The following is a 12,119-nucleotide window of genomic DNA, read 5'->3' as shown; positions in this document are numbered from 1 at the left end:
CGCGTACACCGCTTGTGGATATATATAACGTGCATAGTTTCTGTATGGCTAAAGGCCATTCGCGTATAAAGCCAATTATTACCATTCGTAAATAATTGTTGAGAAATCAGCGGACCGACTGGGATTCGAAGGCAGAATATCTCCCAGTGGTAGATGGCTAGCCACTTCATCAACAATCTGTCTTTATATTGCAGAAACCTACTCGGCGTAATTGCCAAATAAATATTCATAGTATCTATGTATAATTGCATATAGATGGTTGTATTAGGTTGTCCGAAAAGTTTCTTTCGTTTTAGAAGAAAATAACAGACGCATAAAGTTTTTTGTTTTATATTAGTTTATTGAATTATTCACGAACATAATAGTAAAAATAGAACAAAATAAATCATACTTAATTCAATAAAATAATATAAAACAGAAATTGTTGTTCATCTATTATCAGCCTATGAAACGAAAGAAACTTTTCGGTCAAACTAATATTTAGAGTGGCGCATACGAGGAAGATAGATGTTTCGATATAATTATGTAATGATTCCAATAAAAGTCAACGTAATTTTCTTGAAAATTTTTCTCGAAAGAACGTACATTTTCAACAATTTACTTTTACTTACAATTTACTTTAATAGGATTGGGTAGTTTAAGGGAGAGATGAAAGTATAATTTTCAGACGATGCCATTAATTTCCCAAGATGATTGTATCTAATGATAAAATTGCTTTGTTTTTTTATTTTCTTTTTTTCAATAGATTAAAATGCATCGAATAAACTTCATTAATCTGTTAGTCCGTGACGATTCTAATTTTACTCGCGCATAGATTCTTATCGATCTTCGATTCTACACTTGCTACGTCGTTCAAACGGTTGTTAAATTATTATGGGATGAAATATTTAAAGCTCGGTAAAAAAGGAAACCGCGTCATTTATCATACTATTCGTTATGTGATAAACCGTATGGGCTGTTTATTATTCATAGTGTGTTGCTCTGTTTAACACAAGGTATAGAAGATTGTTATCGTTGTAATTCATAAGTGAACAGTCCGAGGAACGGTAAAATTTCTTCGTTTGTTATTTTCACACAATTTTTTAAGTGTTTTCAAGGCTATTGATTTATAAAATGAGGGCAACGCGAGCAGTTATATTTTATATATAAATATATAATATGAGAATAATACTACGCGTTAATTATTTATAGTACTCTGGGGAAAAAGTTATGGAAAATTGTAATAAAAGAAAAGTTTCCAATTTCATCCAGTTTTCTCGCATACCATATATATATCAAGTAGAAAGTTTCAATTTTGTATTTGATTATAGCAGATGTAGACTGATAATTTTTTATTTATCTAAAATTATTCCTTTTTCCAGTTGAAATGTCGTATTTGAATCATTGCTACAATGAATAATGAATATTTTAAACGCAAGTAGTGATGAAAACTTCAAAACATAATAGAATTAAAGACATGATTATGAATAAAGTGTTTGTATTATAATTAATTATTTGCAAATTACACAATTAGTTTTCAATTTCATTTGTGCAAATTAATATAAAAATAAATTTGTGCTATTTGTAATTCAACGCAAGTAGCAAGGAGAACTTCAAAACACAATAGAATTAATGACATAATTATGAATAAAGTGTTTGTATTATAATTAACTAATTGCAAATTACACAATCAGTTTTCAATTTCGTTTGTGCAAATTAATATAAAAATAAATTTGTGCTATTTGTAATTTAACACAAGTATCAAGGAAAACTTCAAAACACAATAGAATTAACGACATGATTATAAATAAAGTGTTTGTATTATAATTAATTAATTGCAAATTACACAATTAGTTTTCAATTTCGTTTGTACAAATTAATATAATGATAATAAATTTATGCTATTTGTAATTAAACCCAAGCAGTAGCAAGAACTTCAAAACACAATAGAATTAATGATATAATTATGAATTAAATATTTGTATTATAATTAGTGGATTACAAATTACGCATTCAACTCAATTTATTTTTTGCAAATTAATTTAAAAATAAGCTTGTGATACTAATAATTTTGTCTCATATTTACGAATTATGAGAATGCATATAATTATGTATTAAGTGAGCTGGGAATGATAATGGTGCGAGTTAAACTTTCTGAGAATTTTAATGAATTCGTTTGCATTTACATAAATCGTATATTTCAGCTTCTAAAAATATCGTCCGTTTAATTTCACATTTAATTAAAGCACAGCTTTACTTTCTGACGATATACGTTTTTGTAATTTCAAAAGGTATATATTCCACGTTTTCTATAATAATATACGCGGAACATTATTTTACGAAAAATACCACTTTCGTCATTCTAATAATTAATATAATAATAATAATCAGACATTTTATAGTTATAAATAAATATATAATATATGAAGTTAAACATCCCAACAACTTCTCTAGTAAGATATATAGGAAGCAGAAAACTGCTATAGAAAATGAAAAACGTTATAGAAAAGTCAAAGACACAAATAGAATTTTCCATTTCCCATTATACACTTGCCATTATGTACAAAATGGCAAAACTTTGGCATTTTCTCTTTTTCTCAAATCCTCCAAAGAGTATTAGAATATAATACACAGAAATACTCCGTCTCAAACAATTCAATTGAGCCCTGCAAATGTCAACTTCCTGAGTCTCTCGCATAAATGATGGAAATTTTCCCCAATCAGGTTTCTAACGAGAAACGCCGAGGCTCCGCCATCGTCGCAAAGGATGCGATTCTTTCGCAATTAAAAGTTTCGTTAACGAACTGCCAAATCGATACATCATTACCAGGATGGAACACGTCGGCATAACAAGTCTACGAAGGGTAGTTCTCCATGCGGAAACTTGGCCAATTCACCGCGAGAAAATGTATTAGCAGGCTCGAGGTTTGTCGGCTACAACGCTACAACGTCGACATTCTGCCGTGCCACCTCGTTCTGAATAATTCATAACGCAGCATCTCGAAATGCCTGGTTTCCCTGTAATATATCGATAACCGTCCTCTTCAACCGACTACTTGCCCCTTCTCGTCGTCTCCTGCAGACGGTAATCGCTATGGGACTCTCCTACCTGTCGAGGGAAGCGTATCGATCCAGTCGCGATGCATTGTTTTTCCAGACTGTTCCGCTGCTTCGGTCATTTTTCACGTTTCGAGAAATATATCGAATTAAAGGGAAGCTTTAAAAGCAAATAGCTGCTTCGTGCGATAATTTAACACGAAACTTCCATTAGATTTTCGTAGATAACAACACGGTCGACCCTCGAACACAGCGGTGGCTTTCAACAACGCGGATTTCATTGTACGCGCACGTTTTTCTCGCTTAATATTGTAGGAATTTCCGCCAACAGATTCACACCGTGTACTTACTTATGTAATCCGTGTAGGAAACCGCCACTTTGTAACAAACTTTACGGACAGCTAACGAGAAGCGTTTGAGAAGAAAACGCGAATCGTCGTTGCTGTAAGACGATCAGGGACAGACTATGTTCATATTATTTCCAGTTTTTTGAGATCAGTCGCGTGAACATCATCGCATCATCATGATATAAATATAATATACGTATGAATAACGTGAGTGTATGTGAGTCCGATGAAAACACGTTTTGAACGTAAATTAATCAGCTTTTAATCGACTGCAAATTGCAATACGAAAATGTTTTACTTGTATGAAATATCAAGGTTGCTACTATTTTTTTAAAACGAAATAATACGTTTTCTTATACTCCATTCGATGCATTTTCTTTAATCCTCTGCAGGAAGGTATTAAGGTACTTGGGTTGGAAAATTTAAGGTAATTGAGTCGGAAAATTTACCGTTGCGAAACTTATCGTATGAAAGATAGCGTAATACCTTTTGGATTTTTTATTTTACACGCTTTTTTGATTTTATGCTTTCCTTGTCTTTCGTACGATAAGTTTCACAATATCAAAGATTTTTTTTAATTATTATTTGCGTTTATTTTACAATCAATTCTCGTTAGAGAATTTTAAGTAAATTTATCTGGCGTGGTACTATGACATGATTAATAAGTGTTTATAGTATGTTTGATTCTATTTGAATCTAGTGCTTAGGTCTAAGGTGTAATGTCTTTTAAGCCTGCGGATCTGTTCCGACGTGTCGAGTAGTTGAGTAATTAGAGGGTTTTGGTGGTTGTTAACTCTCGTGCTGTGTATATTGCTGAATTTGGATAATTCTTCTTTGACTGTGGGTATCTTGAGGTCGTGATGTATCGTTTCGTTGGTGACGTACCAAGGTGCATCTATTAGGGATCTTAAGGTTTTCGATTGGAATCGTTGAAGAATTTCTATGTTGGAATTACTCGCTGTTCTCCATAGTTGGATTCCATAGGTCCAAACAGGTTTTAACATGGCTTTGTATAGTGTAATTTTACTTTGCGTGTTTAAGTTGGAACGTCAGCCGATAAGGCAGTAGAATTTTAAAAATTTTTCTTTGAGTTGTTTGGTTTTATCTAAGATATGTTGTTTCCATGTCAATCTTCTGTCCAGAGTCGTGCCCAGATATCTGACTGACTCCTTATCTGGAAGAGGTATGTTGTTTATCGTCACCTGTGGGCAAGTTTGTTTTCGTAGCGTGAAAGTTATGTGGCTGGATTTGTTTTCGTTGACTTTGAAGCGCCATTTGTGGAACCACTCTTCCATAGAGTCGATACCTCGCTGGAGAGTAGAGGAGGCAATTGTCGGGTCTGAGTGCGAGGCTAATAAGGCTGTATCGTCAGCAAATGTCGCTGTGGTTATATCTGTCGAAGTTGGTAAGTCTGCAGTGTAGATGTTGAACAGCAGGGGTCCGAGGACACTGCCTTGGGGTATGCCAGCTTCTATTGGAAATGTTGAGATTATAGCGTCTAAATGTTTTACCATGAATTGTCCATTGGTTAGGTAGAACTTTAGGATGGAGTAGTAGGGCTGTCCCTAAAAAAGAAATAGTTGTACGGACACCTAACAGTAAACATTCCAACGGTCTCTGCCCTGTGGCTCGCCACACACTGACCCTATTCTTCGGGCAAGATGATCGCCAGATGTTGATGCATCATTCACGGTACATGTTCAGCTAGCCTGAGGACGCGCTATAAATCTTAGGATTTAGTTAATTAAGGTTCTTCAAATTGACAAACAGTCTTTATCCTAAGAGTCCGTAAATCTGTCACCTACTACGGGAAGATACGGGAGATCTGCTTTCCTCACGTACGACGCTTCCCGCTAGAAACTTCCTCTCAAGGACGGCTAGCATTCTTTTCCAACCACCAACATAGAAATTAACCAATTAACAGCAATGTTCATTTCCCTCACTTTCTGAACGGGGTTGTCTTAGACGAATCTGATGATCTCGTGCTCTTAGGCACACCCCATCATAGTTTTCCTCTGCAGCGTCGTCGTGACGGAAAGTCATTCCTTTTCTTGCAGTCTCGCTGGTCAGTCATCTAGTATCTGTACGATCGGTGAATAATCCACGTTTCAATAAAGAGTTAGTCAAGTAATCCTTGTATCGCGAGAAGTAAGTCGAGTCCGACTTAGACTTTGGAGCAAAGTACATCTGTTATTCCGTTGACCGCGGATTCGTTATCGAACCTAAGGTCATTGTCATTAGTGTCTAATTACCGCGGCCACTTGCCAATCTTGTAACATTCATAATTTTGTCAATAAACGCTACCTCGATTGTGTGACAACGACGAATAATTCCGGTGAAGATTCATTACACGCCCCTAACCCAAGTCTTAACGATAACCCGACATATATATTATTGTAATTTTATATATATTTGTAAATAGTAAAATCTTTGAAATATCGTCGCTGGAAAATTTTTTATTCGAAGTAAACGTGTCTTAAAGGAATAATAAATAATAAAAGAATAATAAAAAATAAGAATGTAAATATTTAATATGACTTTTAAAATATTCAGTTACTGAACGTTCCAAGTGTAATTTTTTAAATGTTCAATTAGCCAATCGGCTAACCTTGAATCTCGTTATCAATTTATTCATAGACGCATAAGTATAGACGTACTGGCGCTGCAAATTGCCGTACATTAATAATACATAGGCGCAAACGATCGTAATTAGGCGCTAATAAAATTGTTTCACGTGCTTTTGTCGTCACAGAGGTGAAAGACGTGACAAGGAGAATAGATTTTCACGATATGAAAATTATAATGGAACGTGTAAGGCCGACATGTGCTAGGAAAAATATATACGTGAAATGCCACTACTTTCTCTCACATAATTCCAGTGTTTCCTATTGCTAATGATGCACTATGTGTCATGTTTCAGCGTGCATCAAGAAACCAATTACTTAAGAAAAATTGTTCGCGAAAGTGGCAACGAAGAGCGGTAAAAATTGTTTCTAGAGCGCGAAATATATGTATGTACTTGCATATTGCGTGCACCTTATAACGGCTCAAAATATTTATAAAAACACTTCCGAGAAACGGTAAAAGAATGTGTTAAATTATCGCCTTGCGTTACTGTTTATGTCGAATAGGTTTCATTTGATTCTGAAGCAAGTCGTATCTCAGACCTTGTGTGATATAATACTATTTATGTAGAGAAGTGAAACGCTATTCTTCGAATAGAATCAAGATTACACTCTACATTCTAATAATTACTCTCGGTTGATTTTCACATTGCAGATTCGCAACGACAACTGCACGCGGTTCGTTTCCGCTTCCTAACGCGAAACTGTTGAAGTAATTACTTCAAGAAAAACTCTACACCTTTTCCTTTTGCATATCCGTGATCTGGACACCGCTGTTACGAAAAGAATAGAATTCAATGAAAAAGATTCAAAATAAGGAGAGCTTCATATTATTGTGCGCTTGAATATAAATTTTGTTTTGCATTGCAAGGTGTAGAAACAAAAGAGCTATAAGTAGATTTCTATTGCAGTTTCTTGCAGCCTTCAGCTACAACTATACAACAAGTTAACTTCTTGCTAATGTCCTTTGCTATAAATATATGAATATTTTTATATTCATATATTTTATATGAATTTATTTTATTTTTAAACAGAATATTTTTATATTTATATATTTATAGCAAAGGACAATAACCCTGTTATTAATAATAATGAACCCTGTCATGGATTCTTCCTATTGTATTGTAACAGTGTAAAAGTGAGAATCTGGATCAGCGTACACTACTTATTTCAACATATTTTTATATTACAATTTCATCCACTCGTTCCTCTATCAGTCAACTACAACAGAAACGATGGAACATTCGAAAACAACAAATACGAATGATCAATCACAAAAGTATTCGTGCAAGAATATAAGAAATTCTTTATTATATAAGACAATTTTATAATCTACATTGTCCTACTTAAAATAATCTAATTTACAAATTACAATTAAAACAATACGGTTTAAGAGTAATTTACAGGTTAATTATATATTGTATATAATTCAATATTGTACCAAAATTATAATTAGTATATGGTTCACGTTGTGATATCTTAAACGTTCTGTATTTGCCATGACCTACAAAAAAAAACCTAATGGCTTAGTGCACTACAACTATGTAAGTAAATAATTACAAAAATGATATTAAGAAGTGATGTAACTTATCATTTCATAGTTAAGATTATAGCCATTATGTTATGAGTGCTAATAACATCTTTAAAGTAAAATTTAAAGAAGTTATTTTATCAATTTATTATTTATAAATTTTATTTAAAATAGATCAACTTCTTTAAACTTAGATCATACGAGCTGAGGTTTTTTGAGAAGCTATTGTGTCATTAGGTGGTAATGACAAAATCCACAATCACTTAGTCACTGGATAAAGTGCAGCAGAAATTTTGAGAAAATTTTGAGAAATTGATGTGAATGGCGATGAAGATAGTAAAGTCCACCTTGTACAATTTTTTTATCTTTCACACGTCATCTAATGAACTAATTCTTCTAGCTTCTCAAAAAGAGCTCAAGTCTTTTGGTCCAATTTTGAACAAGTTCTTCTCTTGGTAATGGTGTACTTTTGTGACTATATTTTGCATTTTACGTCTCAAATATCTACAGACTATGCCCTTTCAATCTATGAATGCGAGATACCGATAAACTATCCATAGTATTAAAAAAATGGTCAGACAGGAATTGGATGATATCGAGAGGAACATAATCTCGTGCAATTACATTTTCTATGGATAAACGCGTACAGGTGATATGCAGATGATTTACGTTCTTTTAAATGGAATCATAAAAGTTTTAATTTACTAATCGATTCGTCTTGACACCCTCTTTGAAAAAATATCTATTCGTATAATAATCAATTCATATGTAAAAACTATTAATTTGCCAGATACTTTCACTTTTATGTTGTAAAACCTATCGTATGAGAAGACAAGAAAAACAAATACGTTTTCCCTTAAATTGATACCTCTCAGGAGCAAATTATATGTCTAATTTTTTGTCCCATATTGAACCCCGTCAGACGTATATGAAATACCACATTTTGCCATTGAAACTATGTATATGTATGTGACATATCGCTTGATATTTCTTTCGCAATTGGCATTATATGATTAATCTCTGGAAACGCAATAAAAGCGGCTTACATTATCATCCTTATTTGCATAAATACATTTACACGACAAAAGCTTGATTTACATAAATCCTTTACATCATTTTCCCCGTTACATTTTCATCGTAAAATGCCAAGCGAAGCGCATTCTCGTGAATGAATATAATAATTATTCTTTGTACAATTGAATTCAGTTAGTCTCGCTGCTTGGCTCATGCCGATCACGTAAAAGGGAATTAATACTATCGCAATTTCATCGAAACTGTATTCTTACGAGTCTTATAAATAAGATACACATTGATTCGTAGACCTATCTCTTTGATTCTTCGTAACTTCGTTAACTATATACACTATAAATGCTATACTATGAACACTATTTACTATACTACACTATGAATAAAAGATACATCGATTGACAGATCGCAGACTTTTTTCTCTGACTTTTCACAGCTTCGTTAACTATATGTACCATAAATGAGATACACATTGATTCGTAGACTTTTCTCTTTGATTCTTCGTAACTTCGTTAACTATATACACTATAAATGCTGTACTATGAACACTATTTACTATACTACACTATAAATAAAAGATACATCGATTGACAGATTGCGGATTTTTTCTTTGACTTTTCGTATCTTCGTTAACTATATGTACCATAAATGAGATACACATTGACTTGTAGAATTTCTTCCTTGATTCTTTGGAACTTCATTAACTATATATATTATAAATGCTGTACTATGAATACTATTTACTATACTACACTATAAATAAAAGATACATCGATTGACAGATCGCAGACTTTTTTCTCTGACTTTTCGCAGCTTCGTTAACTATATGTATCATAAATGAGATAAACATTGACTTGTAGAATTTCTTTCTTGATTCTTTGGAACTTCATTAACTATATATACTATAAATGCTGTACTATGAACACTATTTACTATACTACACTATAAATAAAAGATACATCGATTGACAGATAGCGGATTTTTTTCTTTGATTTTTCGTATCTTCGTTAACTATATGTACCATAAATAAGATACACATTGACTTGTAGAATTTCTTCCTTGATTCTTCGTAACTTCATTAACTATATATACTATAAATGCTGTACTATGAACACTATTTACTATACTACACTATAAATAAAAGATACATCGATTGACAGATTGCGGATTTTTTTCTTTGACTTTTCGTAGCTTCGTTAACTATATGTACCGTAAATGAGATATACATTGACTTGTAGAATTTCTTCCTTGATTCTTCATAATTTAATTTAATATATAGGCACATACAGATACTTTAAACACAACGCGTCCAGAATTTGTAAAATAAAACTTTAATCGTTGTTTTGTTACTTTTTGCCTATTGCACATCAGTGGAATACAAGACTGCCAACATGATTGTGCTATAAAAGATCTTTTATTAACCGATACGACCAAGTAAGTTGAGAGATTCTTATTACGTTACGGGTTTAATTGATGTCAGCGAATCGATCTGTTTCAGTAGCGGGATGGTGCAAAGTGTTGGTGCCAATTTATCTCCGGACCAAACATTCGGATCGATTCGATCGCTGTCGGTGACGAGGGAAGTCGCCAGTTTTCCTCTATCAAGAACGCCTACGCCGCCTCCGCAACGCAGGTAATTTTTCTTCATTTGCTTCGTTCGCCGCCACGGCGCGTTCAATAAATATCGCTTTACTCGAGCGTAACGCTTCCATCACGAGGAATAGCTATGCCCGTAGGATGTGTGAGATAAGCCCAACTTTTAAAGGATATCCAACTAGATACTGAAACATTATGGCTGAGCAGGTATTTTATCAAATGTGGCATTTTTCATTGTATCATCCTATTTTTCTACCATTTTTCTACTTATACTCGAGGAAAATATGGAAAATAATGGAAAAATTGCGCGTGAAGAATTATTGAAGTATCAAAGGTTTTGATATTAATGTTTTAATATTTTGAATATTCTTCAAATGTTAAAAACCTCTTTTCAGTTGAAACTAAAGCGACGTTGGAATATACGAAATTCGAGAACCGAAGCGACCTGTCGCTATTACTTCTATTATTTGATTTGATTGTGAAATGTTTCTAAAAGATTTCTGATCGTAATTACGTACAATTTATTAACTACGAATCAGATTTTCTAATAAATAGAATGAATCTAATCAGTATAATATCAGCATAAAATAAGCAACGTTACATTAAAAGTTGGAGATCTATGGTAAATATACCACGTAGATGCAGTTTATACGTCGTTAAAACCTACATAAAAAAAAGTTATTAACCTTCTTATGTTTCTTTTGGTTATTTCCGAGCCGATTGTATTTTTTTAACATTATAAAATACCTTCAACTTGAACAAAATATAAACAAACTTTTTATTTGTATGCACGATTTCTCCTTTCAGTCTTATGCTATCCCTTTTCAACTTCTAATTCTTTTCTAATTTTCTTTTCAATAACACTCTATCGTCTTAAGTATTTTATTTAAAATGTACTTCATCAAACAGCTGATTGATAGGAAGAAATTTAAACAATTTTTTTGCTAATGGCATTGGATATATAATATTGCTTATCTAATTACAAAAAATATTACCAAATATAATACCTATTTAACCTGACAATTTAAAAATATCTAGTACGACTCGGAGTACTTGTGAGAAAAATTAATTTCGAGTTACTCGACAATGAAGTTCAAAGGGTTGAACATTTTCTTACCTCTTAGGTACGATGCGCCACTATGGTGGCTCACTTTACTGACTCATTCGCTCCGTTTGAACTGAATGATCTTTTTCGTTTGTCTTGCTTCACACTTTTTTTAACAATGTTAACGATATACAGACAGAATATATAGTTTTTGTTTTCGATTTTGATACGCCAGTGTGAGGTATCAATTGTTGCTTCTCGTTAAAATAAAAATACCATTGTTAGACGCTCTTTTTAACATGCCGATCCGTATCTTCATAATTTTTTAGAATCTTCCACCTCAAAATATAGTTTCAAAATAGAAAACGAAGAGCAATTTGAAAAACACTATCGCGCTATGAGTGTAAAAATTGTGACAAATTGTATGTGTCGTACAGTGCTTTAAAATATATCACACTCAATTGTAATATTAATTATTAAATTAAATTATTTAAGCTAAAGTATATGCATCGTATCTTTAAGAAAAATTATAATTTATTATATTTTTTATTATATATTAAAATTACAATATAATTAATGTAAATTATAATATAATTATAAAAATTATATTATTAATTATTATATTATATTATAATATAATATAATATTAATAATAATAATATAATAATATTAATAATTATAATAATTAATATTAATTATTATATTATATTATAATATAATTAATATAATATTAATTAATTATTATTAATATAATTATAATATAATATAAATAAATAAAAATTATAATATAATATTATTTATATAATATAATATAATATAATAAAATATATATTAAAATTATAATTTATTATAATTATAATTTATCCGTCGCACATTGTATCGTTTACACGCAATTCTCGTCAAACTCCGCCGTA

General features: G+C 32.0%; 1 protein-coding gene across 7 annotated transcripts in view; it reads left to right on the top strand.

Moving 5' to 3' along the window:
* The window catches only part of LOC132909004 (uncharacterized), a 219,232-nt gene that overhangs the window by 174,259 nt on the left and 32,854 nt on the right, over positions 1–12,119 (top strand). For 3 of the 7 annotated variants that reach the window (XM_060963567.1, XM_060963571.1, XM_060963570.1), the window contains exon 5: positions 10,063–10,197. In XM_060963567.1, the coding sequence (XP_060819550.1) occupies positions 10,063–10,197 (135 nt within the window). Of the gene's footprint in view, positions 1–10,062; positions 10,198–11,198; positions 11,387–11,534; positions 11,721–12,119 lie in introns of those variants that run through there. The other 4 variants (XR_009658473.1, XM_060963573.1, XM_060963572.1 and 1 more) reach the window with 4 other exon arrangements.

This window comes from Bombus pascuorum, chromosome 7 (genome assembly GCF_905332965.1).
Source record: "Bombus pascuorum chromosome 7, iyBomPasc1.1, whole genome shotgun sequence".
NCBI classification, from domain to species: domain Eukaryota; kingdom Metazoa; phylum Arthropoda; class Insecta; order Hymenoptera; family Apidae; genus Bombus; species Bombus pascuorum.
Note: the sequence above shows the minus strand (reverse complement) of the source record. Positions and strands in the feature narration are given on the sequence as shown.